The sequence below is a fragment of the Carlito syrichta genome, unplaced genomic scaffold (genome assembly GCF_000164805.1).
Source record: "Carlito syrichta isolate Samal-C Ts95f unplaced genomic scaffold, Tarsius_syrichta-2.0.1 Scaffold313441, whole genome shotgun sequence".
NCBI lineage: Eukaryota > Metazoa > Chordata > Mammalia > Primates > Tarsiidae > Carlito > Carlito syrichta.
The window spans coordinates 147,678-174,281 of record NW_007257537.1 but is presented as its reverse complement, the minus strand read 5'-3'; the positions used below and the strand labels follow the sequence as shown (position 1 = coordinate 174,281).

The 26,604-nt window shown below is 39.6% G+C and overlaps 1 protein-coding gene across 1 annotated transcript in view; it reads right to left on the bottom strand.

Moving 5' to 3' along the window:
- Nucleotides 1-1,400: 1,400 nt before the first annotated feature.
- Nucleotides 1,401-26,604, bottom strand: part of LANCL2 (LanC like 2) — a 39,592-nt gene continuing 14,388 nt past the window's right edge. The window contains exons 5-8 of the mRNA XM_008070471.1: nt 19,362-19,544; nt 7,061-7,237; nt 5,662-5,734; nt 1,401-4,042 (exon numbers count right to left, since the gene is read on the bottom strand). Of these exons, the coding sequence (XP_008068662.1) occupies nt 3,948-4,042; nt 5,662-5,734; nt 7,061-7,237; nt 19,362-19,544 (528 nt within the window). The 3' untranslated portion in view covers nt 1,401-3,947. The remainder of the gene's footprint in view (nt 4,043-5,661; nt 5,735-7,060; nt 7,238-19,361; nt 19,545-26,604) is intronic.

The window sequence follows — 26,604 nt, the reverse complement described above, 5'->3', positions numbered from 1 at the left end:
ATCTACCCCGAGGGGGTAGGAGTCTTGGTAACACTGGACCATATAAGAGCTTAACCTTGTTCTGCTCGGGAGAGGAAGAGGATGGAGTACAGTGTCCTGAAAGTCCACCAGCCAGTTTCCAGAGGGAGCTGCATGCCACGCAGCCTGGACCTCCACCTTCCACACAGTAGCTATGTACCAGAAGGTGGAGAAGAGGCTGGTAGACCAGGGGACGAGTGAAGCGGGACTAGACACCTGGCTCTCCTCAAGACAGCCTGAAACAGAAGAGTTGGGACTGCAGGTGCATCTTCCAGGGTGGGAGGGGTCTTCCTAAACACGCACGGTGCCTCCTGATCCTAGATCCCCTACCATGCCTGCCTCCTGCAGCACTCTCTGCTCCCTGCTTTGAAGCCTGGCTTACCACACGCATTCTAGACCCCACCACCTGACACTCCACTCTTTTTCAGTCCTAGATTACTTTAAAGCTCTGATGAAAACTAAACACTCTCTCTCCAGTTAAATATGCATATGCACATAAAATTTTGCACACAATTCAGGGGGCTCACAGACTCCTGGAGACCATCCACAGTCCCATCCCTGTCATATACCCAGCCTCTTTTTTTTTTAATTGAGAAAGCAGGATTTATTGAGAGGACAGAAAAGCTCCCAGTGGGAGGGGACCCGAAGGGGTTACCCCAGACCCAGCCTCTTGCCAGACAGTGAGGCTCATGAATGGCAGGCTCCCAGAAGCTGCAGCATGGAGTCTGGGAGGAAGTGGAGACAGTTTGCAAAAAGTGTTTTAGGAAATCTACACTTTAGACAACGATTTTTGCAAATTTAGCAAATGAAGCAGCAGATGTGAAAAAACTTATGTTAAAGGTGGTTTCAATTCCAGCGAGTGGTGGAGAATCCCTCCCCACCACGAATGCAGTGAGGGGTAGAGATGTTGGGACAGAGGAAGAGCCTCACACGGGTCCTGCTTCCTGCATTTCAGTTTTCTAGCCACGAGCTTATGGCCAAGTTCCAGGGCTCTCCTGGGCTTTAGTGGCTTACCTTCTGTACCAGGCAAGGGAGGAAGAGGCATAATGTGCAACTGAGAAGCATGACCACGGGCAAGAACCGCCTGGGTCTGAACCCTGACTGTCCCACGTACTGGTTGTATAACACTGGGCAAGTCTGCCGCTTTCTCATTTGTTAGAAAGTGATAATAACACTTTCCCTCTCAGCACTGGGAAGATAAAGGGCCTGCCACATAATGCAGGCTCAATAAATGCAGCTGTTATGCAGATCTCCAAAGGTCTTATTGGAATAATAATAATAAAAAAGAATGCATGTACAGAAACCGTCAACTAGAACGAAGAATTCAATCTTCAGAACAGTCACCACTGCAAAGAAATGAAAACAAATGAAGATCCCACAGGTCATTACCACAAAACTGTCTTTTTACTAACAAAACCAAAGAACCCCAGACACTTTTTGCAGACATCAATTTTTTTCCTTCAGATTTTAAAATGGTATTGTGCATGTACATATTCTTAAAATTCAGACACATTTTGGAGAACACAGTTGTGAATACAAACAGAGCCAATAATTGAATGTGAGATGTTCTGAAATCTGTCTAAAATCTGACTTCTATAGTCCTCTGTCCTAAGAAGCACATGCCATTTTTCCCTCTGCCATCAGGGACTGAGAGATGGAACTATCATCACACAGCAATACAGGTAACAAACATGAGGCAGTGGGCTAATACAGACATCACACAACTACACATCTTCTAATATCTAGTGAGTAAGTAGGAAGGTGTCAACCCAGCTGACTTCAGAAAAATTTGTAAATATAATCTCTTCCATTTATCTAGCCATAGGTGTTTTATCTTTCTCTCAGTGTGCTAAACAGAAAGACTAAAGTGCTTTTCAAATATGCATGTGAATGAATGCACCCAGGAGACACCCAGATAACTAAGAGTCACTCTTGCTGCAACTGGGGTAGAGACAGTTGGCCAGAATCAGGCCAGAAATACTAGGCCAGACACTCCCTTCTGAGAGCCCCAGGGGTGTCCATGCAGCTCTCACTGGCTGGCTTCCTTGAGAACAAAGACAGGCAGGCTCTCATTCAGTTCTGTAATGTATTACTTTTGATGAGGTGGGTGGGGAGAACGGAACCGTGTTGTCTGTATAAGACTGGATACCGTGTGAGGTCTCCTGCAACACAGTTTCCTCAGCTCATTCATGACAGCATCCTGCTTCGGCTAATGGACTGCCGACTGCCCTGAGGAGCCCATTAGCAGGCCCGGGAAGTCGGTTAAAATATACTTGTGAGGATTTAGATAATAGAAGTCACCAATTAACGTGAAACGATTAAGACTTGGGAGCAAGAGTGTCAGCCATGAAGGACTTGCAGCATCATCTAGAAACCGAAGGTCACAAGTTTAGGGTGCCAGCCCCATAAATAACTGCACATATAAAGGAGATGCACATGTCTTCTAAACTATCATTCCTATTTCACTTTCATTCTCTCTTTTATGAGAGAAGTGGAAACTAGGGCTGGTAAATGTTTAGACAATTCCCTGTATATAAGAACTAGACCATTAGAGAGTCCTCTCTTGTCTTTTGATACATGCCTTAGTTTAAAAGGTGAGATGTCCTTGGTCCTTGTACCATGATGACAGAAACTCTTCTAAAAACAATCTACAGGGTAGATTTACTAAAAGTGTGTGAACCAAAATTACTGCCCATGTAATAAAATAAAAAATGTTAAGATAGATAATACCATAATTTCCTTGATTAGAACACTTTCTCACATTGATAAATGTGGGCTAGTACTTTTGATTTTATCAGCCAAGAATAGACAAAAAAAATATTAAACACATTAATCTCAAATTTCTACTTTGATAACTTACCAAAAGTTTGAAATAAGTTTAATTTCAGGGACACGGGACCAACAGAGGATCTTTCTGTTAATCACCCATCTGGAATTGTATCTACTGTTCTTACAACAATAATTTATACTGCTGCCAAAATTGAGGTGGAGTCTTTTAAAATAACATGTACCAGGGTAAATGTTCCAGAACTGCCAATGTTTAGTCATTGCTACCTATGATGCAGCCATCCAAAGGTTTCCCTTGAACTCCAGCCCTGGCATGAGGAGTCTGTTCCCAGGGCACCAGCTGCCCTGGACTGCAAGGGTCCTCTTGAACTCTGCACTCAAAGCCTGAAGCCTCTGCTGAGACTGGGAAGTCCTGACAGAGCTGCAATGGACCCTCAGGGGCTTCTTAAAAACACGGATGTTAGCACAAAACCCGGAGAGGAGCTGTGAAAACTTATTAAATGTTTGAAATAAGTTTAATTTCAGGGACACGGGTCCCTGGAATTCAACTGTGTGCTCCCCAGACCACTCTAGCACAACCCCTGGATCTGCAGTTTCTTTTAAGTTTTTGGAAGGGTTCTTCCCTCGGACTCATATGAAAGGAGCCCACGGAAAATGTTGATAACGTGTCATCAATAGGATATGCCCCGGATGATCTTTCTGACATATAAATAAGAAATCACCTGGCTGTTCCCTCATTTTTCAACATGGAAGGCACCCCACTTTATACATTATATACAGAAAAGGGCAGCCGTCAAACACTTATGCATGGTCAGCTCTCAGTTCAAGAGAAGATAATTGCTTTCTGTTTAGAACAGCTTACAACTAGAGACAACAAACACCAGGAAACATGCAAACACTACAGATAATCTAGATGTGAGGAAGTCATATTTTATACCAGTAAGAGGACACCATTACAAAATGCTGACGGGATGGTTTTGGTCACTCATGCTCTAATTCAAGGGTCTTTGCAACAAAAGGGGGCCTGTGAAGGTGTCTGCTTTTCTGTTCTCTTTCAGGATTCACATTTGTTTCTGTGTCGGGCACTAACCAATCTGGTGACTTTTGGTCCAAACAAGTTTTTAATTGTCTTTTTGCACCTTTTAATCCCTCTTTGAAGAGCCAAGTTCGAATGCTGGAAACCGTGATGTCTCTGGTCCCAGGATGTCAGAGAGAAAGTGAATAGCGCCAGCCATGCCTGCAATATAAAATGTGGATCCTTTTAGGGAGGGCATGTGAGTGGTGTCGAAACAGAGTGACTTATGGTCATTTCCTCTACCAGGGGCTGTAAGGGTATAGGAGGACTCTGAAGATGACTTCACTTAAATAAAGGGAAAAATAAAGACATCTTTGTGTTAATACTCAGAAGGTAATAGTACCAGTTTTCTTCACCATCTTATTTTTTAAAAACTGTCTTCTGGGCTTTAATCTTGTATCTCGAAGCTTTAAGATGACATCACATAATTGCTACCAAAAAGTTATAGATGCTGCTAATTATCTTTCAACACATAAAACTCCCCCACAGAGCCTTTGTAGTCTCATTCCAAACAAAAAGTTGCATCTTACATCTTCACATTCAAGGGATGTTATCTTCAACAAACCTAAATTTACTTGGTCAAAATCCCAACCCTAAATCACTGCAGTAATTATATATTCATCAAGACTCAGAGAAGCACACTAACAGTGTTTTGGTTGGGCGCCCTGCCTCATGCCTATAATCTCAGAACTTTAGGAGGCCAAGGCAGGAGGACTGCATGAGCCCAGGAGTTTGAGACCAGTCTGGGCAACATAGCAAGACATCATCTGCACAAAAAATAAAAATAATTAGCCAGGCTCGGTGACTCAGCCTGTAATCCCGTGCTTTGGGAGGCTGAGGTGAATGGATTGCCAGAGACTGCGGGTTCGAGACCCGCCTGGGCAACTTGGCGAGACCTCATCTCTACAATAAATCAAAAAATTAGCCAGGCGTGGTAGTGCGCGCCTGTAGTTCCAGCTGCTTGGAAGGCTGAGGTGGAAGGATCACTGGAGCCCAGCAGGCCGAGGCTGTGGTGGCTGGGAGCGGCCACTGTACTCCAGTCTGGGCAACAGAGTGAAACTCCAACTCAAAAAAAAAAAAAATGATAATAATAATTAGCCGGGTGTGGTGACATGCCCGTGTAGTCCCAACTACTTGGGAGGTTGAAGTGGGAGGATCACGGAAGCCCAGGGGGGGTCAAGGCTGCGGTGAGCTGTGACTGTGCTACTGTACTCCAGCCGAGGCAACAGGGTGAGATACCAACTCAAAAAAAAAAAAAAAAAAATTGTGTGCTTTGTTGTATATTGTTAGTGTTGTGTATGTGAAAAAAACCATAAACAGCAGCAGACTCAATTATTGCCTGTTATTGCTCTTTTTTTCAGAACTTTCTTCAATATTTGCTCTTGCTAGTTTTCTAATTATTAACTTATAATTGCTAGTATAAATTATTCATTCTTCCCTCTACAATTTAAATAATTAAGTATATTTAAATGACCATCCAAGCTTCCTGTAACTATGTCAATATTATATATGCAGTGTTGTAGATGAAATGCAGACCGTAAATTTCTTCCTTCCTTTACTGAGTCTACATAAGAACTCCACAAAAGAGCCGAAAATACTTGGAAGACATTCATGGGAGCAAAATATAGGTAAAGAGATTCAATATAGTTTTAAGCAATAAACTAATTTTTTCACTGTTCTGTGATAGTCTTGAAGTTATAGCTCGAGACAGGTTACATGTAATAATGCCAGTCCATGACAGCCTGAATATTTATATCATTGGCATTTTCTCTCACTCTTACCTTCGAAGAGGGAATAGGGTCTGTCAGGAATGCGGCAACCATGTGCTCCATAGTCTAGACACCACTCTGCAAACTATAAAAAGAGGCATTTCTTTTTAAGAATTGAGTCTTCACTTGGTGAGAAGGTTTATGTCTCTGTAGTTTGGTACAAACTATTTTTATCAGGACTGCATTCTACCTTCCTAGGCCCTGTTCTCATCAGGACTGTATTTCACCTAGCCCTTCCTGGGTCACCTGAAACTCCTCATCTAAAAAAGACAGGTGTGCCTCAGCCTCATAAAAGTCTTTTCACACTCCCCACATTTACTTAACTACCTACAACCATAATTATTATCAAGGCTGACTGAAGCCTTCAGAATTCAGCTGCTCCCCACTGCTCTGACTGGCTCCATGCTGCCCCACCCCCTCCTGATCCAGCTACAATGAACTCTGAACAGCTTCCCTGGGTACTAAGGAGTTTGGACAAGCAGTTTCTTCTTTTAACATCTTTCCTCGTTTCCTCTTTACTAAATTTCTAGCAAGCATTTACTGAGTCTTGCTTTGTGTGTTCATGTCCACACACTCGGTACACGCTTATTAAATTTCTACTTGGTGTCATACACTGTTCTAGATCCTAATGCTCCCAGTGTGCAAACAGTGACTTAGACAGATAAGACCATAGAGCTTGTACTTCTACTGATGCAACACATTCAAGAAACAAGCAGAAACACACAGTAGAAAACCAAATAATCCTTCCCCTGGGAGCTCTCAAAAGCCCTAAGCATGTCACAGTTAAGCGAAGATTGGAACTGCAAGGAGTTGCCATGCAAACTTCAGGGGGAAAGCATTCTTGATGAAGGGAACAGTGAACAACAGATCCAGTGGGAACAAGTGGGGCAAACTCCATTTTCCAGAGGGACAGGGGAACTAGAAGGCGGGACACAAAGAGGTGAAGAGGGCAGGGAAGCCAGGGTGCCAGGCTTCTGCACCTTGGAAGAGGAGTGTGGGTTCGGCTTCAGTGTAATGAGATACCATTGGGGTACTTTCAGCAGGAACATTACTGATGATCTGCACATTATCTCAACTAATTCTTCTTGGAACATCCTTGGGGTATTATTTGTTTTCATTTTTATAAACGAGGAAACAGAGGCTCAAAGAAGAAACATACCCAAAGTCATACAGCTTATAAATAGCACAGGTGGTAATTCTGGAGAGACTCTGTGCTCTTCAGAAGCCATTTATGTTTGTGTTCTACATTTCATAGACAAGAACGCAGTGGCCCAGAGCAGCGAGGGACAAGGCTGTGCCAGAAGAAACCACAGAGTTGGGAGACCAGGTCAAAAGGAGGAAGAAGAGTTGTACTTGTGGATTCTGTGCCTGTTCTGGGATACTCGAAACAGTTCCAGACAGACATCCTCACCTTGCAAGCTCGGTAGAGGTACTTCTTATCCTGTGTGAGGTGGTAAAGGGACAGGAAGGAGTAGCCGTTCCCCGCGGTCCCGTGGCAGATCCCATAGCCCTTTCGTAGCAAGCCCCGCTGCCAAATCACATCGCTGCACTCCATGGCCTCTCGCAAGTATTTCTCCTCCTTAAAAACCTGTGCAATAAGATCACAAGCAGTGTTAAAAAGATGTTTTCAATGAAGAGTTAGAAAACTACTTTCACCTTCTGGTTAGGAAACTATATGGCATCAGAAAAACTGAAACGGCACTGGGGTTAACAAACACACAGATAAGAAACATCAGCAACACCATACATAGACTCTTGCAATCTGTGTCTATCATCCTGTTTCCGTCTTCCTTCTGTCTTACAGTTTTACTAAAGTAATTCTAAAATTTGGTTTGCAAAATTAAAGCTATCACATCTATTTGGTAATGCATTTTGTCACAAACAAACCATCCTACATTTCCCGGGACATGTGTCCTATAGCTCTAAGGCTTCTGATCTTGTAGAAGGCAATCCAGGGACTGAAGATTCTACCATGCTTTGTCACTAGGACAAGAAGTTCAATATCTCAGGTCCATGTACACGTCAACTGAACCCAAACGTCCTGCACTATCAGGGATGGTGAGATCTGTTGCAACCCAACATGAGGAGACCCACACAAAGCTTTCTGAAGTCCAGGAAGAGGCAACCAGGCTACAGAACTGCATGACACCATCTCCACTGAGTTGTTTATGTGTATGGCTGCAGAGACAACAGGCTCAGTGGAGGCAAACAGCTGGCAAAAGGAAGCTGATTGTTTGCCTCCCCAGGCTCCTTTTTAATTTTTTCTCTGTCTCCTCACATTTAATTGGTTGTTTTCCTGGTCATTTCCTCAGAATCGGTTATCAGTAATCTCCCCCTGCTTAACTCATTCCATTCTAGTGCAAGTAAGCTCTAGACGATGAATTAGAGGCATGAAGGTCATGACTACTTCAGGGTGGCAAACAGGATCATCTAACTGTGACTGATGAGTAGTGACCTCCTGAACACTCAGCTGAGAAAGACTCTGAGGTTGCAGGAAAGAAGGGAGGGGTGTGAACTATGAACAATGTCTACAGGAGGCACAGGGGAGACGGAGGCACATATAATCACCAGGGAGACTGAATGTTCCCAAGTAAGGACGCCAGGTCAGAGAAGCAAGACGCCATTTGACAATCACGAAGGCAGCGAGATGTGGGCTTGGGGTCAGCCTTCCTGAGTATGAGTCTCAGTTCTGTCATCTTTTAACTGTGTGGCCTTGGACAAGTCACTTAATCTCTATGTCTCAGTATTCTCAACTATAAGAGGATGATATTTCTTCACCTCAGTAGCTTGTTGTAGCTGCCTCTTGACTATGATTAACCATTATTCTTTATATGTTACCATGCCAGAACACATACCTCCATCTTGTCATTTGCCTCTTAAGACTCTTAAAATTCACTGTAAAGGGAAACACTTTTCCCCATTCTGAAAAATTGTTTGGTCAAAGCTAATAGGTTGTAGAGGCTGTGTCCTAAAATCAGGAAAGAAAAGGAGAGTAAAAAGGAGAGTAAAAAGGGGAGTAAAGCCAACCCTGAGGTAAGCCCAATCTGCTCCTTACCAAGGGTATGTGAAGGTGAAAGATAAACCAATCCGCTTCCTCCACACCATCCCTGCTCCCTCGGATGACTGGGGTGCTAGAGTTATGCCCCATAAGGACACCTGCACTTGGTTTGTCAGCACTAGCAGCACCACCACCCCACCCAGCCCAACCACCATCACACACACTCATGCTCTAAGCAAAGGGTAAACTTGTAACAGGGAGACATTTGAGAATTTAGGAGAATAGGAAAAAGCTCCCTGATTTAATCATATATTCATCTTCTCTACATTATAGCAATCATAACTTGGCCAGAAAATCCACAAGGGTGGGCACAGTGGTTCACCTCCGTAATTCCAGTACCTTGGAAGGCTGAGGCAGGAGGATTGCTTGAGGCCAGGAGTTGGAGACTAGATTGGGGTAACATAGGGAGGCCTTGTCTCTACGAAAAATGAAAAAATTAGCCAGGCTTGGTGTGCACCTGTAATCCCAGCATACTTGGGAGGCTGAGGCAGAAGGATCACCTGAGATCAGGTGCCGGAGGCCAGTTCCAGGGGGTTTACGGGGACCCGAGAAGGAGGTGTGATGAGGTGAAGGAATGAGGAGTTGTGGACCCAGATTGTCATGGCTGCCGCCAACCAGGAAAAACAGTGAGCCACGATTGTGCCACTGTACTTCAGCTGGCAACAAAATGAGACTCTGACACAAGAAAGGAAGAATGAAAGGAAGGAAGGAAGGAAGGAAGGAAGGAAGGAAGGAAGGAAGGAAGGAAGGAAGGAAGGGGAAGGGAAGGGAAGGGAAAGAAAGGGAAGGGAAAGGAAAGGAAAGGAAAGAGAAAAAGAAAGGAAAAAAAAGAATCCATTTACTTATCTACCCAAGTTCTCAGAAATAGTAAATTTCCCTAGGAACTGCCATGACAGAAAGTGTGGAGAGACAATGCAGTGCAGAGAAAAAAATGGGGGATCTGGACTCAGAAAACAAGGTTAGAGACCCTCTTCTCATTACTTCCAGCTACTAACTGCGACTCTAGGCAAGTCATTGTAACTTCTCTAGCTTGTGTGCTTGCATTACAAAATGGGTTGACTCTGAGATGCTAATTTCTGAAATAGAGATAAGTATTTCAGGCAGATATTAAAAATATCTTCAAGGATGAGGAGGAAACTATATTCATCATCAATGAGAAGTTAGGAACCCTCAGAAGAGAAAGGTACTATAGAAAGAAACAATAGATATTTTGCACCAGAAAAAGCATCAATAGGCAGAATTTAAAATTCACAGAATAAGTTTAGTAGCAGACTGGAAAGGACAGAGTAAATCATTCCTGAATATAAAGCTAGATAAATAGAGGTAATCGGAATTACAGAGAAGAAAAAGAAATTTGAAAAATAAAAGTATCAGAAACCTGTGGGAAAATAATGGCCATTTACCAAATGTACTGAAAGTCATACATTTACAAGTTGAAGAGGCTCAAAAAATCTTAAGCATAACACATACAAACACATCTAGGCACAACTTCTTGAGGAAAAAAATACATTACATATAAGAGAACAGTACAAAGAATGACTAACTTTTTTTCAGAAACAATAGAAGCCAGAGAACAATGGAACACTTTATTTAAAGCACTGAAAGGGGAAAAAAAAATGTCAACCTCGAGTTCCATATCCAGCAAAAATATATTTAAAGAATGAAGGTAAAATAAAGACAAATTTAAGATAAAACAAACAAACAAGAAATACTGAAAAATTTTACAGGAAATAATGCCAGACAGAAACAGGATCTTCTGAAAGAAATGAAGAACACTAAAAATGAAAAATAAGTATAAAAATTGTCTTTTCTGTTTGTCTTAATTTTAAAAAATACTGAGGGCTATTTAAAACAAAAATTATAACAATCTATTGGTGGCTTGGACCATTTATAGGTTTAATGTTTGTGATGGATATAGTGTCAAGTACTGGAGTAAACTGAACTATGCATATGCTTACTAGTTTCTCACATTTTTATGTGAAGTGGCACAATGTTAACTCTAAATAGATTGTGAAAAGTTAGAATGTACATTGTAATCCTTATAGCAACCACTAAAAATATGTAGAGATACAGTAAGAATCAACAGAGAAATTCAAAGTGAATACTAAAAAACAGTTAACAAAGTTATCCTACCTCCCCAAAACTGGGCAGGAAAGAAAAAACAGAGGGAGGAATAAAAACAAGATGTGACAACAACAAAAAAATCTAAATCCAACCATACTAATAATTACATTAAATGTATATGAACTGAAGATTCCTATTAAGACACTGAGATTATTATACTGGATGTAACACAAGTCCCAACTATAAAGGGGCAGATTTTAAATATAAAGACACAGGGGAAAGCAAAAAGATGGAAAAAAGATGCATATGCAAACAATAATTAAAATGCTGGAATGGTTGTATTAACATCAAAGTAGACTTCAAGACAAAGAATATGACCAGATACACAAAGGGCATTTCATAACAATAAAAGAGCCAACTCAATAAACTCTAAATGGATCAAATACCTAAACATAAAACCTCAAACTAGGAGAATCTTGGAAAACGCAGGAGACACCCTTATGGAAATTGGAACTTGCAACCAATTCCTATTCAAAACCCTAAATGTCCATATCTTAAGAAATAAGATAGAAAAGTGGGACCTCAACAAACTAACAAGCTTCTGCAAAGCAAAAGAAACCATTAAGAGAGCAAGAAGACAGCCCACAGAATGGGAAAAAATATTTGCCAACTGTATATCTGGCAAAGGCCTAACATCTAGGATCTACAAGGAATTCAAATACACCGAAAGGAAAAAAACAAAGAGCCCAATTAAAAAGTGGGCAAAAGACATGAATAGACACTTCTCAAAAGAAGATATACGGGCAGCCACAGACACATGAAAAAGTGCTCAGCCTCACTCATCATCAGAGAAATGTAAATCAAAACCACATTGAGATACCGCCTAACGTCAGTTAAGAATGGCCATCATTAATAAAGCAAACAACAACAGATGCTAGCGAGGATGCGGAGAAAAAGGAACGCTTCTACACTGCTGATGGGAATGCAAACTAGTGTAACCTCTTTGGAAGACAGTATGGCGATTTCTGAAAGAACTGACCTTCCATATGACCCAGCAATTTCCCTATTGGGAATATACCCAGAGGAACTCAAATCATTCTACAAAAAAGACACCTGCACATATATGTTTGCCCATGTTGCCCATCGAAGCTGGACTGGATTAAAAAAATGTGGTACATATACACAGTGGAATATTATGCAGCCATAAAGAAGGACAAACATATGAACTTTGCAGCAACTTGGATGGATTTAGGGTTGATCATACTCAGTGATCTATCACAGAAACAAAGAACAGAGTACCATATGTTTTCACTCATAAGCAGAGCTTGAAAGATTATTATAATACTATAAGAAAGGGATTGGCAAACTGGGAATCCCTAGTGGGAAATTGTCAGGGGAGGAGGGATGGGATTGGCAGTTGAGGGAAACTGCTAGGGGAGGGAGGGGCACACCTCATCAACAAGGATACCTGCATAATCAACATTTGTATACCTAACCCTGAATTGTACCCCACATCTTTATAAGAAAAAAAATTTAATAAAAATAATTAAATTTTTTTTTAAAGAGCCAACTCACTGGGAAGACATAAGACTCCAAAATATGCATACAACAGAACTTCAAAATACAGGAAGCAAAACTGAAAAATTAAAGAGAAGTTAAGTCCACAATAATGGTTGGGAGAGTCTCATATTCTCCCTCCCCATGACTGAGTAAACAAATTGATGAAACAAATGTGCAAGGCAAACCTTGGGGTCAACAAACTATAAGCCACACAGTCTAAATCTGCAAATGAAGTTTCTTGAGAACATGGCCATGAACCCTCATGTATATATTGTCTTTGGCTGCTTCTGTGCCGCCATGATGGAATTGAGCAGCTGCAACAGAGACCACACGGAAAGCAAGCCTAAAATATTTACCATCTGGGTCATTACAGAAAGTGTGCTGACCCCATAACAGAGCATCTGTACTTTAACTATCTGACCTAATTGACATTTATAGAACGCTATGCCCAATAGCTAAAGATTGTATCAAATGCACATGATACAATCATCACGACAGACTAAATAGTGAGTCATAAAATAAGTCTAAATAAATTTTAAAAGATGTAAATCACGAAGAATATGTTCTCTGACAATAATGAAATTAAATAAGAAATCAATTAAAATACTTATAAAATTCTCCAATATTTAAAAAATACACAACACACTTCTAAGTAACTCACAGGTCAAAAGAGAAATCATTAGGGTGATGAGAAAATATTTCCAATTAAATGAAAATTAAAAAAATAAACTATTTGAGAAGGGAGTTAAAGCAGTGCTTAGAGGAAAACGTAAAGCTTCAAATGCTTGTGTCAGAAAAAAGAAAACTTAAAAAACTTAAGATTATACTTTAAAAAGTCAGAAGACAAGAGCAAAGTAAACCTAAAGTCAGTAGAAGAAAGTTTTAAAAAGAAGAGAAAAAAAAAATCAGTGAAATAGAAAACAGATAAAGTCCAATGGAAATTGACAAAACTACAACTTATAAATTTGTTGCTTTGAAAAATTCATATAACTTTACTAGGCCTGAGAGAGGCGGGGGGGGAGAACACAAATTATTAATATCAAGAATGAAAGAGAAACTATCACCATGGACTCTATAGACATTAAAAAGATAGTAAGAACATATTATGAACAACACTGAGCCAGTAAATTTGACAACTTAGGTAAAATGAGAAATTATACTGAAAAATACAATTAACAAAGCTGATACAAAATGAATTCTATTAAAGAAACTGAATTCATAATAAAAACTTTCCTACAAACATTTAAGCAAGAAATAACACCAACTGTACACAAAATCTTTCTGAAAATTAGGAGAAAACATTTTCCAATTAATGTGTGTGACTAGTATAACCCTGATACCAAAAAAAAAAAAAAAAAGACGTTATAGGAAAAGAAAACAGAGTAGGTTGGGCATGGTGGCTCACGCCCGTAGTCCCAGAACTTTAAGAGGCTGAGATGGGAGAATTGCTTGAGCCCAGAAGTTCAAGACTAGCCTGGGCAACATAACAAGAACTCATCCTTTACCAAAAAAATTAAAAATAAAAAAATTAGCTAGGTGTGGTTGTTCACGCCTATAGTACTAGTTACTCAGGAGAAAGATTGCCTGAGTCCAGGAGGTCAAGGCTGCAGTGAGTGGTGATTGTGCCCCACATTCCAGCTTGAGTGACAGAGTGAGACCCCGACCAGAAAGAGAAAGAGAGAGAGAGAGAACGGGGGGGGGGCGAAAGAAGGAAAGCAGGGAGGGAGGGAGAATAGATTAGCAGAGATACAATAATCTTTAACAAAATGTTGGCAAGCTGAATCTAGCAATATTTTTTTAAGATGATAAAAATCATGTCCAAGTAAAGCTTATACCAGGAATGTAAGGTTGGATTAACTTTCAAATCAATGTAAAATCACCGTCAACAAAAAAGGGGAGAAAACCCACAAGAATATTTGAATAAATGCAGGGAAAAAAATAACAAAATTCAACATACTTTAATGATAAGCAGTAATAAAATGAAACTTCTTCAATTTGATACAAGACGTCTAAAAAACAGTTAAAGTATATTTGATGATGAAATATTTAATGGTTTTTCTATGATTGTAGACAAAGCAAAGATGGCCACTTTTACCACTTCTCTTCACTATTGTACTGTAGATCCCAATAGTAGTCAGGTAAGAAAAGGAAGTGAAAGGCTTAGAGACTGGAAAGAAAACAAGTGTCTTTATTCATAGATAGGATGTGTGTACACAGAAAATCCTAAGAAATCTACCAAAAGCTCCTATAGCTGTTATGTGTATTTAGCAAGGTCACAGGATATAAAGTCAATAAAAACAATTTTATTTCTACATACTGGCAATCAACAATTGGGAAATGTAAATAAATGACATATCTAGAAACAAATTTAACAAAAGATGTGCAAGACCTGTTCAGCAAAAACTATAAAACGCTGCTGACAGAAAATATAAATGAAGAGATATACCATATTTGTGGACAGGAAGAGTAATGAAAGTAGTAATTAAGACGTCAATTTGACCCACATTAATCTGTAGATTCAATGTACTCTGACTCATAAAACCCAATAGGCTTTGTTTTTAGAAGTTGATAAGCTAATTCTAAAAAATATGTGGGAATGCAAAGGACCTAGAATATTCAAAGTGATTCTAAAAAAGATGAGCAAAGTTGGAGGTCTCAAATTATTAGACTTCAAAATTTAAAAATAAAGCTAGAGTAAGCAAAATAACATGGTAATATACAGATAAATACGCCAAAGTAACAGAATAGAGTTAAAAAATAGACCACTTAATAGGTCATTTGATTTTTGATAAAGAAATCCAATCAAATAGGAAAAATAAAATATTTCCAACAAATGGTACAGAAACAACCAGATATAGTTTTAAAAAATAGCCTCACTCATTTCTTCATGTAATATACAAAACTTAATTTGATATAGATCATAGGCCTAAATGGAAAAATCTAAAAACTATAAAGCTTACCAGTATAACCTGGGGTTAGCTAAGTTTCTTAGATAAGACACAGAATATAATCATAATAAAAGAAAACACTGAAAAAATACAATTTATCAAAATTTAAAACTCTATTAATCAAAAGATACTATAAAGAATATAATTAGGTAAACTACAGAATGGAAGAAATTATTTGTAAAATATATATCTGACAAAAGGACGTTAATAGAACATATGAAGAACTCGTACAATAATAATAAAAAGACAAAACAAAAAGAATACAACAATGTGAACAAAGGAGGATATACAAATGACCCACAAATACAAGCAACATTGCTCAACATAACTGGTCAATTAAAAAGCTATAAATTAAAACCACAATAAAATAACCACCAGAATAATTAAAATAAAAAAGACAGCCGGGTTCAGTGGCTCAGACTGTCATCCCAGCACTTTGGGAGGCTGAGGGAAGTGGATTGCCTGAGCCCACGGGTTTGAGACCAGCCCGGGCAACTTGGCAAGACCTCATCTCTACAAATAAATCAAAAAAATTAGCCAGCCATGGTAGCGCCCACCTGTAGTTCTCGCTACTTGGAAGGCGGAAGGATTGCCGGAGCCCAGCAGGCCAAGGCTGGGGTGTACGTGAGTGTGCCACTGCACTCCGGCCTGGGCGACAGAGTGAGACTCCAACTCAAAAAAAAAAAAAGACATCCCCACAAAGGGTTGGCAAAAATGTAGAGCAACCAGAACTCTCTTACGTTGTTGGTGAAATGTAAAATGGGGAAAGGTCTATCAGTTTCTTATAAAACTAAACACACTTACTCTATGACTCAGCAATTCTACTGCTGGATATTAACCCAGAAGAAACGAAAATGTACAGAAAGACCCACACAAGAACGTTCATAGCAGCTTACTAGTCAAAAACTGGAAACAAATGGAAAACAAACTGATAAACTAAGGTATGTTTATTTAAATTATGCTTAAAATTAGGAAGGCAGCCGAGGAAGAATGAAAAAAAATTTGAAAAAAAATCTCTGCACATGATTCTGATGTTCACTCCCAGAAAAAACATTCCATGTCTCAAATAACCAACTCGCAAATATGCTTTTGGAACATAATTTATATGGAAGCACTTTCTGATGTCCATGCAACAGTTGGCCACCAGGGGGCATCTGTAATTAGTCCCAACTAGGATTTCCAGAGGCCTGTAGGTGCAGTAACAGGATTGTATGACTGTTTCCCACATTCAGCACAAAATTTAAGGATTACTCTGATATCACTTGGGTTTAGTTTCATTAGACATCCTATTTACCTTTCCGAATACAATTTCATTTGACTGGTGTCGGTGTTTGTTTATAGCAGCTGAACCCACACAAATAGAGAATGCCTGAGGCCAAAACATGCTTTGGGAGGAAGAATTTGCTACCACTACCCATAATTTACCGTCAGATCACCAAGAGCTGACTCTAACCAAAATAACAGTTACAGGTTCCACAAATGTAATTTGTTAGAAAATAAATTACAATTAACAAAATTCCTAAGACAACATAGAATATTATTAAAACTGACTTTTTTCAAGAGTACCTAAAATACCACATAACTTTAAATTAGCAAACAATACATGCTCATACACAGAAAAATTACCCTAACTAAATACTAAAACATGATTAGCATCTATAGAGAGGGAAAACAAATTTCATGAATCTAGAGTCAACTTACAGTTTTACTTGCGAAGGATATTAATATTTTTTCAAGTAGCTATACACCTTCATAAGCATGCTTGAACTTATTACCTTATAGGCCAGAAAGATAAACTGTTAAAGCTTGTTATTACAAAAAATTTAAACACTTCCTACCTAGTTTTAAGAGACAGCTTTAATAAGTAGAGACCCTCTTAATTTAGCTATAACTTGAAAGAAAATACCATCTAGAGTTGTGTTTCTCTAGCTTTGCCTATGCTCCCTCCTCCTGCCTTGGCCAAACACACATCCACACTCTTCTCATGGCACAGACAGAGAAGCAGAAGATACAGCTCATTGCCTATGTGTCCCCATCAAGCAGAAAGGTTACGTCTAAACTTTTTTTCTGTCATTCATACTATGAAGAAGACATATTTTTTACCCCCAGCTGTAAAACTATATTATATGTGCTTCTTCTTTTTGAAACATTTTTACTGGCACACAATCACTATACATATTTATAGGATACATTCATAAAATATGCAATGATCAAATTGGATCTCCATCACCTTGAATATTTATCACTTCTTTGTGCTAGGAACATTTCAAATCTTCTCCTCTAGATAATTTGAAATACACAATATATATGCTTTTGCAAATTACCATTAACGCCTTCCTGCCCCCAGAAGATTCTGATAGTCCTCCTCTTCCATATGCTTGAGAATCGTAATGTAGAGGACAAAATTAAGTTTCAACGACTAAATGTGGGTCTTAACATCTTTGACTCTATGCTTTCTAGATGAAAGACACTTCTGTTTTGGAATCAGTAGGCCAGGGATTGTGGTTCAAATGGCATTCTGTGCAGAAGCCCTGCAGGGAGCAGCGGGTCTGAATCCTCCGTGGCCTGTGGGCAGCAGAGCAGTACTGTGCTCTCTGCTAGTAAGAAACAGGTGGTAGCCACCGTCAGCAGGGTAAAGGAAAGGGAACTGCGAAGGGCTCCACTTGAAGTCCCGGCTCCCGACACTGCTTGCTGTCCACAGTGTCAGTGGCCGAAGCAGAGTATGCTCCCAGCCGCAGAGATTATCAGCCACCAGGAGCATGCAGCTGCATTAGTTGATCCTTGTTAAAGTGAAAGGGGAAAAGAGGCTTGACAAATAGCATCCTTCAGATTTTAGCGTTATCAGAGTGCCCCTGTTTGTAATGCCCACACATTATTGTTGGGCATTTATAATATTACAGATTTCTCTCTATGACCCTGAAGTTACAACTGCTCCAAAACCCACTAAAGGAGAGGCAGTGATTTGAAAAGAATTATGTTTCAATTTCAAAGCTGGGGTATTGGTAAGATAACTCTTCTACTTTTCAAAGAGTATATTTCATTGCGTTTTGCTCTCACTAAACATCAGAACTTCTGAGTTATTTTCTTGAATGCTCATATCTGACTTTTATATTATTATCTGAATATTTTTGGTGGTGGTGTAGGAGGACTAAAAAATCCTGAGAGATTAGCCTAAATCACAAAAGTTAATTCCCTACAATTTTTCTAAATAATTTATTATAGTTAGTCATAAAAGAAAAATAAAATTGATTCAGGTCTCACTACTTTTGCTATTTCTAGGTAGAAATATGAGTTCTACTCCATTAATTCCAACTATTTATCCAAAACTAGGAGACTCTGTCAAAATACTGTATTGAATGGAGCAATTATTGTGTCAGTGATATAGTTTTATTTAATATATAAGAAACATCCTTAACATCAACTATTAAAAATAAAGATGAAAATGAAAAATAAAATTGCAAAAGAAGCATTGTTTGCTTTCAACTTAAATGGTAAATCTTAGTCCAGGGCAGATATCAATAGCATTCTTAATATTGCGCCCCAAAATACTTAGAGCCTACTAAAATCATTCTGTTGAAGGTACTGCCTATTTTCCTATGGTACTCTAGATGTATACAAATTTGAATACCACATCTATGCCTTGTGAATAATGTAACAATTATAAACCAAAATTTAAAAGCTCTTGGATAATGATAGTAATTAATGATAATAATCCAACAATAAAGACAAAATCAAGCAAGAAAATAAAATGATGTAAACAAACAAAAGACACTCTTTATAATTCTGTTTACTGCTTTACTGGACACATATTCATTAGAGAGAAAATCATCACTTTTGTGTCATGTAAGCCTTCATTTATACACAACTATAAGCCCTGTTAAAACACACACACACATATACTTGTAGCACTAATTACAGTGGTGATGAACAGTGGAATAAAGGGATTTTATTCTGTGAAAGCATTCATTCTAAAAGGTTTTCGGTAAGCAATCAAATGTGCTTACCAAAACCAAACTGAAAACCTGGTGGTGAAACCTGGTTCTCTGCACAGTGGCTGGCTGTGAGGCCAGCAGAGCACTGACCTTGTATGCCTGCATAAGCATGTGGATGACCCCTGGAGCGCCGTGGCACCAGTGCACCAACCGATCTGTTTCATTGCTCAGTGATGACGGGTAATTCCCAGACCGAAATTTTTTGTGCCGCACATAGTCAATACTAGGCTTCACCATTTCTGTCAAGGTATCTTGGTCCACTTTTGCTGCCGGCTTTAAACAAACAAAAATAAAATACTTAGTTTACTTTTTCAGAAGCTTATTTTTTATCCGTTGTATCATGGCTAAGATAATAAAGCATCAATTACACAGAAAACTGAAGAGTGTATAAAATTAGAATGAGTTCCAGTATCTGGTTATTTAAGATTGTGGCAGAATTTGTTTTGCTTCAGCTCTTTTTGCAATCTTTCTAAAATGTGTTGGCTATAATGTATGGAACATATTTTATATTTTATTTGATGAATTAGGACCATCATACTAGAGAGTAGTAAACCAGACCAGATTGACTCTCAGGTGAATTTAGGACTTTACACAGAATCTTGTTTTGTTGTTTTGCTTTTAAACCTTGGTTTCCTCCCAAGTGGCTCTTGCCTCCTAAAACGCCAAGTGCCCATCTTCTCCCAAATTTATTTGCTGGCTTTTTCACCTCAGGTAGATAATTTAACCTCAGTTTCCTCATCTCTAAAATAGGATGCTCACAGTCCTGAACTCCAAAGATTTTTGTGAGGAGTAAAGAAGAAAAAATGCATGCTTCAGTCCTTCATGCAATAATTTGTATGTAATAACTAACAGCTTTTACTTGCTGAAGGCACTCAATAAATGCTACATATTAGAATTTATTACTGGAATTGTGTTAAAGTTTTACTACAGGTACTAAGACTAAAAAAATACTTGATAATTCTGAAGTCTTGTTTTTTAAAGGACTGCAACAAGTACAAACATTCAAAGAGTCTCAGTTACTGCACAGATTCTCTTGTAAAACTTGGTGGTAACCACCAAATGGCAAGCCTAAGTCAATTAAATGTCTTCGGTGTGACAGTAAAGAACCACACAAATCTACAGTATTGGCAAAGTCTGGGGTTGAGAATCAGTCTCTGGCCATTGCTTTAATTTTTATCTGCTTTAGCAGCAAATGTTCCCAGGTGATATAAATTACACCTACAATTGTGAAATGAAATACACCATTACTTTAAAATTCTTATTATTCTATTACAGTCAAAGAAAATCTACAACATGACACTTTCTTAAATAAAACGAAATCCAGTGCTGGGAAAACTGGCTGACCACATGCAGAAGATTGAAACAGAACCCCTACCTTTCACCATACACAAAAATTAACTCTAATTAACTCTAAAGAACTAAACTTAAAACCTCAAATTATAAGAATTTTAGAAACCATAGGAGACACGCTTATGGAAACTGGAACTGGCAACCAATTCCTGATCAGTGCCCCAAGAGCCTATGCCATAAGAAATAAGATAGACAAGTGGGACCTCATCAAACTAACAAGCTTCTGCAAAGCAAAAAAAAAAAGTCAAGAGAGCAGAGAGACAGCCCACCGAACGGCAAAAAATATTTGCCAACTGTGTATCTGACAAAGACCTAACATCTAGAATCTACAAGGAATTCAAATGCACCGAAAGGAAAAAAACAGCCCCATTAAAAAGTGGGCAAAAGACATAAATAGACACTTCTCAAAAGAAGATATATGGGCAGTCAACAGACACATGAAAAAGTGCTCAGCCTCACCAATCATCAGAGAAATGTAAATCAAAACCACACTGAGATACCACCTAACCCCAGTAAGAATGGCCATCATTAATAAAACAAACAACAACAGATGCTGGCGAGGATGCACAGAAAAAGGAGCGCTTCTACACTGCTGGTGGGAAGGCAAACTAGTGCAACCTCTTTGGAAGACAGTGTGGCGATTTCTGAAAGAACTAGAAATTGACCTTCCATATGACCCAGCAATTTCCCTACTGGGTATATACCCGGAGGACCTCTAATCATTCTACAAAAAAGATACCTGCACACATATGGTTGTTGCAGCTCTATTCACAATAGCAAAAACATGGAACCAACCATGTTGCCCATAGAAGCTGGACTGGATTAAAAAGATGTGGTACATATACACAATGGAATATTATGCAGCCATAAAGAAGGACAAACATGGATTTCACAGCAAGTTGGATGGATTTAGAGTTGATCACACTCAGTGATCTATCACAGAAACAAATAACAGAGTACTATGTGTTCTCACTCATAAGCAAACCTTGAACAATTATCATAATACTGTAAGAAAGAGATTGCAGTAGTGGGAAACTGCCAGGGGAGGGCCAGTGGGATTGGCAGTTGAGGGAAACTGCTAGGGGAGGGAGGGGCATACCTCATCAACAAGGGTACCTGCATAACCAACGTTTGTATACCTAACTCTGAATTGTACCCCACATCTTTAAAATAAAATAAAATGAAATTTAAAAAAACAAACGAAAATCTCACTTCTTTAACAAAAACTAATTTTGTTAAACATGAAAAAGATAATTTCAGGAACATCGATGCTTTATTTATTTATTTATTTATATTTTAATTATTTTTTATTTTTTTATTTTAGAGTTGTGGGGTACAGTGAGGACTTACTACATAAGTAAGTTGCAAGCAGGTGAAGTTTGGGCATCTAGCTGGCCCTCTCTCCCCCTAACGGTGGACCAGGTACCCAGTGGGTCACCACATGCCCCCTTCCTCCTCCCTCCCTTATTCCCAGCAGGTCCAGCATCTGCCAATCCCACCCTTGTGCTAGTGTGACCGGTGACCAGGGTTCGCTTATGAGTGAGAACACGTGGTATTCAGTTCTTTGTTTCTGTGATAGCTCACTTAGTATGATGGTCTCCAGATGAATCCATGTTGCTGCAAAGGCCACGATTTTCTTCTTTATGACTGCCTCATATTCCTTCATGTATACGTACCACATTTTCTTTATCCAGTCCACTTTTGATGGGATCTGGGTTGGTTCCATGTTTTTGCTACTGTGCATAGTTTGGGAATAAACATGCATGTGTAGGTGAGTTTTTGGTAGAGCGATTTATGCTCCTCTGTGTATTTTCAGAAGTGGGGTTGCTGGATTGTATGGAAGCTCAATTTTTAGTTCTTAAAGAATCGTCACATTGCTTTCCATAGAGGCTGTACTAGTTTGCATTCTCACCAACAGTGTAGAAGCGTCCCCTTTTCTTTGCAGCCGCCAGCACCTGTTGTGTTTGACCTTTTAATGATGGCCTTCCTGACCGATGTTAGGTGCTGTCTCATCGTAGTTTTGCATTTCTCTGAGGAGTAGGGAGGCTGAGCATTTTTTTCAAGTGTTTGTTGGTTGATCAAGCCTTATTTAAACTGCTTCCAGTTTACTTTTACTTCAGATGCCAGCAGTGCAATCTCTTCAGCCTCAGGCATGTATTCACTGGAAATGCTGACTGTAGATGCTTTTTAAAAACCAAGATTCAATTCAATTCCTGTTTATTGGGCCCCTGCTTTGAGGACTCCATAATCAACGACCACTCCAATCCCCAGGTGAGTTTAGGACGAACAAGAGTTCACTGTCGCCCTCGAGAGCATGCGTGCAAGGGGTGCATCCTCCAGGCCGTTCCACCAAAGGGCGAGCTTTCCTGCCATGCTCGGTCTCATCGGATTGCTCGCAAGGCGCGTCGCATTCTGGCTCACAGCTTATTCAAAACCCACGGTCCTTCTCTGCCGTGGAGAGGTTTTGCGAGGGCTGGCCGACCTGATTTTTCATACTTCTCTGGCAATGGAAATCGACGCTGCCGCAGGCCCTCGGGAGACTCCGGACCGCCTGCAGAAGAGCGGCCCCGCCCCGCCCCGCCCCGCCGCCCGCGGCCTCTGCAGAGCGCGCGGCCCCTGCACCCGCGCTCCACCCGGCAGCGGCACGGGCTCCGCGGCCCCGGCTAGAGCCGCCGCCAACATCGATGCTTTTAAACTTCACTGCAGTATAACTGTATCTACTTATTAGGAAATCTTTAGTTGTTTTTCTTGACATATTTTACAGACTGCATTAGCTTTTTAAAAAACTATGGGTCATAAAGTGTATTTCCAAAAGACAAAATGTTACTTTAAATGTTATTTTTATTCAGATAACTCACGAACAACTTAGAAAGTCAAAAGATGCTGAAAAGCTTATCTTAAACACCAATAGCCAGTGTTCCTGCCCAGGATACAAGTGAGTTCCTTTTTTTTTTTTTTTTAAATAGTTGCTTATTCATATTACCTCCATATTTCTAAATCCAGATGCACGTACGGCTACTAGTTTTGGATTTACTAGTTTTGGACTTCACCTACGGGCTTCCCCTGTAGCAGATAAGGACACTTTTCCTCCTTTAAACTCTCCAAGAAAATTTCTTCTGACCGCCATTTTGAGTTACATCCATGTTTAACTGTGTTCTTTAAGACTACGCTATGCAAATATTGTTTGCTAGCAAAACTAGAAATATATTAAATTTCATATATTCTTTCATACTTAGTTTTTCCTGGAGTAACTTTCTCACATTTTCATTAGCTTAGTGTTCTTTGAACCGCCATGTAAGCTTTTTCACACCCCCCAATAGCTCCATATAAAGTCTCTCAGTATAATTTCACAGTCAAATCTCTCTCTCCTTTCTCTTGCTGTATTCTTAGTTGGTTGCTTTCTAGGTCTTCTGTGCCGCTGCTGTCCTGGAATGCCCATCCGCCAAACTTCCCAGGAATTCCAGTACTCTCTCTTGCATGGATCTCCATTTTCTGCATCTGACCTTCCTCTTTCTAAGTGTACCCCTTGTTTTCGTAGTTACCACATTCTAATAGCTTCCTGAATCGGGGTCTGGGGGGATTAATGCTTTCTGAGACTGGATGTTTAAAACAGTCTTTGTTCTATCCCACACGTATTTGATAATATTCTGGGTAGAACTCAATGCTGTAAACCATTTTTACTTGGAAGGCATTTCCATTTATCTTTCCGCTTCAATGAAACTATTGCAAAGTCCAAGATTATTTAGACTTCCAATCTTTGTGTATAACCTGCTTTTTCCTCTCTGAAGTTGTAAGCACTGACTCTAACCCTTTATTGTAAACTTTCACAACAATGGGTATGATGTGGATTTTTTTCCTCCATTTGTTGTGCAGAAACATGGTGGGTCTTTTTAGTGTGGCAACTCATGTCCCTCAGGTCCAGAGCATATTCTTTTATTGTTTTTCTTAAAACTTTCGTTCTACCACTTTGTGTTCTTCCTTGCTAAATCGCATGTTAGTCAGATGTTGGACTTCCCAGATTAATCTTACTTTCTTTTTGTTTTTCCTCTCCTAGTGTCTATTTCTGTGTGTTTTCTAAGATACTTGACTTTGATTTCCAAAGATTTTCATAAATATTTTTCAATTCAGCTACCATATTTTTAATTTGCAAGAGCTCCTTCTTGTTCCTTCAAATGTTTCTTGTTTCTCGACTGCAACATCTTCTCTTATTTCCCTGAGGGTATTAATAATTACAGTTTCTTTGAAATTTTCTTTTGCTTCTTAGTATGTTTTCTCTTTGCTTCTCTTAGATCTCTGTCTTCCAACCTGGTGGTTTCTCCAAAATTTGATCATTCTCTGGCCATTAGTCTACTGTAGGCATAAGTTGTACAAAGCTTACCAGATACATTCTGTGCACGAGAAACCTGTCGAATACCAGAAATCACTTTAGAGTTACTGGATGGTGTATTAGTCAGGGTTCTCCAAATAAACAGAATCAGTAAGGTGTGTATATATATGTGTGTGTGTGTGTGTGTGTGTGTGTATGTGTGTGTATAGATGTGTATACATATATGCCTTATTTTAAGGCATTGGCTGTGGAGGCTTGATGAGTCCAAAATCTGACTGAAGGGCAGCAGGCTGAAGATTCAGGAAAGAGTTGCAGTTCAAGTCCAAAGGCAGTATGCTGGAAAACCAGAAAGAGCTGATGTTGCAGATGAAGTCTGAAGGCAGTCTGCTAGAGAATACCCTCTTCCTTGGGGAGGTCAGCCTATTGTTTTACATAGAACTTCAACTGATTAGCTGAGGCCCAGCCATATAATAGTGGGCAATCTGCTTTACTCAAAGTCCACCAACTTATTTAATTTATTTACATTTGTAAATTTCACCCAAAAACACCCCCACAGAAACATCCAGAATATCTGGGCACCATGACTCAGTCAAGTGGACACACAAAATTAACCATCGCAGATGGTAGTTTAACTTTTAAAATGGGGGCTTTCAAATGCCTATGTCTATAACACTTTTATCTGAGCTAGTTGTTTCTCAAAAGAAAAACTTAAAAAAGACTTAAATCCCCTTCCTGAGGTGGAGGTGACATTGCCCCCTGGGGTGAGAGGTAGATGGTGGTGCATGAGGCTGGTTGTGGCAGGAGGGCAGTCTCACCATTTACTTTGTGGACATTCACTAAAGCCCCTACTTTGAGTTTTATGCTTCACTTCAGCTCTCCTCTATACCTGGCTCTCTTGAATTAAAAGGGCAAGATCAAGTCCTCCAGACCCAGTTCCTTTTGTCTCCAGCAGGAGCTAAGGTGGCAAACAGTCACCTCACTGTGCAGGTGAATGTACTAACAGAAGTCCAACTGCTTCTTATGTTCAAAGAAGTCCCCTTGCTGTCCAGACCTCCACACACAGACACATCCAGCACCACCTTCCACAGGATGTGACCTGTTACATTCCTGAGTTCTTGGGTTCTATGGGACAAGCTGGCTTGCTTCTTGCTGGCATCCTTCTCTTTAGGAACTTGTGTGTGAACTTCTTCCATCCTGGTAGGTTATTTGCTATTCTTTCACTCACTTTCCATTTACATATTTGTAGTCTAGGGCTCCAGACGTCTCCTAGCTTTATCAAAGAAGCTGAGTTTCTTTCTTTCTTTCTTTCTTTTGGTTGTTTTGAGATGATTTTCAAGAGGAGAATTGTCTTCGTTATGCCATCATGAAAATGAAGTTCTGTTAAGTGATACTTCCAACACTTTTGCATATATTGTTTCGATAACCTTCTAAACAACACTCTACAGAGGAAACAACTATCCTACACGACTCCCTACTCGACAGGCATGAAACATAGAGCAGGAAGGAATGTGTGCCATCCGCCCTGGAGCTGGCTCCATCACTCTACTGCTTAACGTGCTCTAAGAAAAACAAACTACATTTTTTTTTTTTTTTGACTTGCCCAGACTGGAGTGCAGTGGCCACTCCCGGCCACCACAGCCTTGACCTGCTGAGCTC